The following is a 4281-nucleotide window of genomic DNA, read 5'->3' on the forward strand; positions in this document are numbered from 1 at the left end:
AGTAATTTTAAACAGTGAGGCTAGAAAAGACAGAATCTAAGGATAATAATCAAGTGATAGAGAATAATAATGATTTAGCCATTAGTCAAATTCAAGGGTCTTTAGTTCCTCCTCAAGGGCCATCAATAACATCCTGAGCATTATCCTATGAACAGTTTTAGAGATGCCAAAGCCCCAGCCAGGCTGAAAGTTAAGTACAGAGACCACAGAGTAGTTGAAACCAGACAGTTAAAAGATTTTATTGCAGAGGCCAGTAGACCAATTTTGCTTGGGTAACAGTACTGAATATGAAAAATGTGTGTATAGAAGGGTGATAAATCACTTGTATTTCAGAAACCAAGTAGATTTATTGATGTGATTTTTCTGTGTAAAAATTCTTTAGGAATGAGATTTTGCATGCTTCATGGTTTTGGTTACTATTTCTGTAAGCAGGCTGTATTTTTAAGTTGATGCTGAAGTAAACCCTAGCTGAACATCACCTTTCAATGTCTAGGAGACCAGTGATTTTGTGATGTCACAGCTACCCTTTGATTGCTAGGAGACAAGTGATTTTGTGATGTCACAGCCTTTTGACTTTGAGGACCTCTGCAATGGTCTAGAGAGTTTCTCTCTGTTGGCCAGCCAAGCAATTTTTGAAGTAGTGGTCAGTAAAATCAGACAAATGAGAAAAGGATCTGAAGAAAGATTTCTCTGAGATGGCACATATACCTTCAGAAATTCAAGATGGGCCTCCTAAGGATGAATCAACTGATTCAGAAACCTCCATTAGATCTTTGTATGATTATACACTTACTAGGGACTCAGTTTTGAGATCTATGATTGAAGAATATGCTTTTCAGGCTTTGTCTGAGGATCTTGTGATAAAAAGGCCATGCTACAAATATTCTGTATCTGAAACAGATGAGGTGACTAATTTTCTTTCACTCACCTTTCCACAAAAACTTTGGAATATAGTTGAAAGTGATCAGTTTGAATCTATTTGGTGGGATGAGAGAGGCACATGTATAGTGATCGACGAAGAACTCTTTAAGAAAGAAGTCTTGGAAAGAAAGGCACCTTTCAGAATATTTGAAACCAAGAGTATGAAGAGTTTAATTCGACAGCTTAACCTTTATGGATTTAGTAAAAAGCGACAAACTTTTCAAAGATCTGCTTCACTACCTGTCTTTCTGGAAGAAGAAAACAACATCTCTCTTTTGAGTAAGGTATTCCAACATTTTCACTTATTGGCAATATGTAAGATGAAATCATGTGACCTAGAAAGCACATTTACATATGTAGCTAAAACCGAATTTAAACTTGAGCTAACAAATCGTTAAAAAGTTTTATTTTTTGAAGTTGAGAACAGCTGGATATGTTAAAATATTGGATGTTTGACAAACTTTCCTAGTACTGTGAAACCAGATATAAGTCCTGAAGCAACTTAAAGTGGTATTTACTGTATATATAAAATATATTTTTCATTGAGGATCGTATTCTTTCTAACATGTTACCTGTTAAACTACTAATGGAGGTGTTTTATTTGATGCTATTTAGTTGGTTTCATTAAAGGAATACATTTTTATAACTTAGCTTTGCTTGTCAGTTTTACCTTGGTTTATAAAGAAACTAAATAATGTAATCCTTTGATTTTAGTTACAGACCTACTATAATCCAAATTTCAAAAGAGGTCATCCTCAACTTTTATTAAGAGTGCAAAGAAGAGTTGGGATTAATAATGTGTCTCAAATATCTTCATTAGTGCAAGATAACAAGAAGCATGTTAAAGCAAGTGTCAACGAAGATGATCGTAACTCTGAATTTATTCCAGAAATTAGTAGAGAGAGCGCATTTTCAGCCTCCACAAGTTTACCTGTGCCTTTCATACAAAAGCCTCATACCATCCAGATTGTCACTAATACAAATGCCCTATATCCATGTGACTTACCTAACCACCCATCACCAATATCGGTTAGACAAACAGAACAGATTTTGGTAAATCAACCTGCTGTTTTAAAAAAGTTGAGCATTTTTAATTGGCATTCACATAGCAGCTACACTCAAGTAAATGGCCCCATTGAGGACTTTGCTACTACAACTACATCTACTTCTCAGAACCACATTGTATCCCCATTACAGAGCACTTATTCTGGACTGATGGTGGAGCCTTCTAAATTTCCAGTCAGGCATAGCGATATGTCAGGCCATGACAATCCTTTTCCTAACCTGCAAGAGACAGGCAACTCGTGGTTCTCAGTGCCAACAAGCACTTACACATCTGCTTCCTCTCTTTCCAGTCAACTCATCAACAATCACCATTATATGGAAACCATGCTAATTAAAACTGACCTACCAAATACGTGTCAGATTATGGAGCCTAAGGAAGATTGAACGTTACTTTGGGAGATGTCAACAAATACCTACCATTCCTGTATTTGAACATTAAATTTACATGTTCATCTTCATAGTTTCATTTTCAATTTTTAAACAAAGAAGAGAAAATGAGGCTTTAGTTCATTGGTTTACTATTTTACTGCATGGTATTCCAAACTCTTCAGTTCAAGAAAGCATTCGTTATGCATCCTAGGTAAATGACACCTGATATAATATTTGTAAGCAAGAAAATGAGAAGCAAGGGAAAAGAGGTAATGGATGTAAAGTGATTTCTGAAATCATCCCTGCTGAAATGAAGGGGTGTCTAAATTAGGATGGTATGGGTGAAGAAAGAGATGCAAATAAAATTAGATAAATAAAAATACACAGTATGATCTTCAGCACATTCACATATTATATTCTATTAGTTACTGGTAGAGTCTTAAAGATTAGACAGCAGATTGTTTTCATTATAGAAATTAATTTTGTCCCTGAAAATATAGATATTGTAGTACATCCAAAATCATGATCACAATTATACCATCACTGTGATAGAAAAGATAGCATGATATAATCAGTGACTGGCCCATGGTCAGCACACGTTATGTACTTTACAAGTGGTATTCTATAGGGTCATTTTTGCGCTGCTGTCCTTAAGGTACGTCTTCATTTCCTGACACCAAGATTCCACCCTATAATTTCAAATGCATGTTTAGATGTTGCTTATCTGTCCCCGTAGAGACAGAATAAATTCCTGGTCATTACTGCAGCACATCAGCATGGTTACAAAGTTCTTGGAAGACATGATATCTGTTTTCCTTAGTCATTTCATTATCTTTCTCTTCTGAAGCTACAATCTCAAATTATTTTCAGTCATGCTAAGCCCTCGGAGAGGGCAATGACACCACGCTCCAGTACTCTTGCCTGGAAAATCCTATGGTCAGAGGAGCCAGGTAGGCTGCAGTCCATGGGGTCGCTAAGAGTTGGATACGACTCAGCGACTTCACTTTCACTTTTCACTTTCATGCATTGGAGAAGAAAATGGCAACGCACTCCAGTGTTCTTGCCTGGAGAATCCCAGGGATGTGGGGGCCTGTTGGGCTGCCGTCTATGGGGTCGCCTAGAGTCAAACACAACTGAAGTGACTTACCTAACCCACCTTACCTTATGCTAAGCCCCTTCTAACAACTTTGTCTCAACTATTTCTTGCGGTTGGAAGGAACTACTGTTTGCCCTTCTATGAAGGAGAGTACAGATATCTTCAATGTGTTTTGGGTCTACCCTCTTTATGTATCTTTCACAACAGCTGAAACATAGAGCCTGAAAATGACACATTTTAAGTGCTTACTGAATTATCAATAAAGAAATGTAATAACCAATCAAATGCTCTACACATTACTCAACAACATTCTATAACCTGCACTACTATCATAATTCACCTTTCCTATTGACTGAGAAAATTTTCCAAGTTGATAAATATTTATTTTATTTACATGGATGTAAGAATTCTCAGGAGGCATGTATTCCGATGTTTGGAAGAATATTCCACGTTTTGATGTGACTTTTTGTGTGTGTGTCGTTTTGTTGTGTCAGTCAAAGTCTTTGGCATAGTCAAATAAGAGTAGCTGCTTTCCTGGAGTTCTCTTGCCTTTTGGAGGACCCAACGGGTGTTGACAATTGAATCTCGGGTTCCTCTGCCCTTTATAAATCCAGCTTGAACATCTGGGAGCTCATGGTTCACATTCTGTTGAAGCCTGGCTTGGGGAATTCTGAGCAGTTCTGGGCAAGTGTGTCAGACATGTGCAATTAAGTGGTAGTTTGGACATTCTTTGGCTTGCCTTTCTTTGTGGTTGGAATGAAAACTGACCATTTCCAGTCCTCTGGCCACTGCTGAGTCTCCCAAATTTGCTGGCATATGGAGGGCAGCAC

The 4281-nt window shown here is 37.4% G+C and overlaps 1 protein-coding gene across 1 annotated transcript; it reads left to right on the plus strand.

The window, feature by feature from the left end:
- Positions 1-608: 608 nt before the first annotated feature.
- LOC132344719 (heat shock transcription factor, Y-linked-like) lies at positions 609-2446 on the plus strand. Its single transcript, XM_059884364.1, has 2 exons — positions 609-1205; positions 1636-2446. The coding sequence occupies exons 1-2, from the start codon at positions 696-698 to the stop codon at positions 2368-2370; spliced, it is 1245 nt and encodes a 414-aa protein (XP_059740347.1). The 5' UTR covers positions 609-695; the 3' UTR covers positions 2371-2446.
- The last annotated feature ends 1835 nt before the right edge of the window (positions 2447-4281 follow it).

Source organism: Bos taurus, chromosome Y, assembly GCF_002263795.3.
Source record: "Bos taurus isolate L1 Dominette 01449 registration number 42190680 breed Hereford chromosome Y, ARS-UCD2.0, whole genome shotgun sequence".
Classification (NCBI taxonomy): domain Eukaryota; kingdom Metazoa; phylum Chordata; class Mammalia; order Artiodactyla; family Bovidae; genus Bos; species Bos taurus.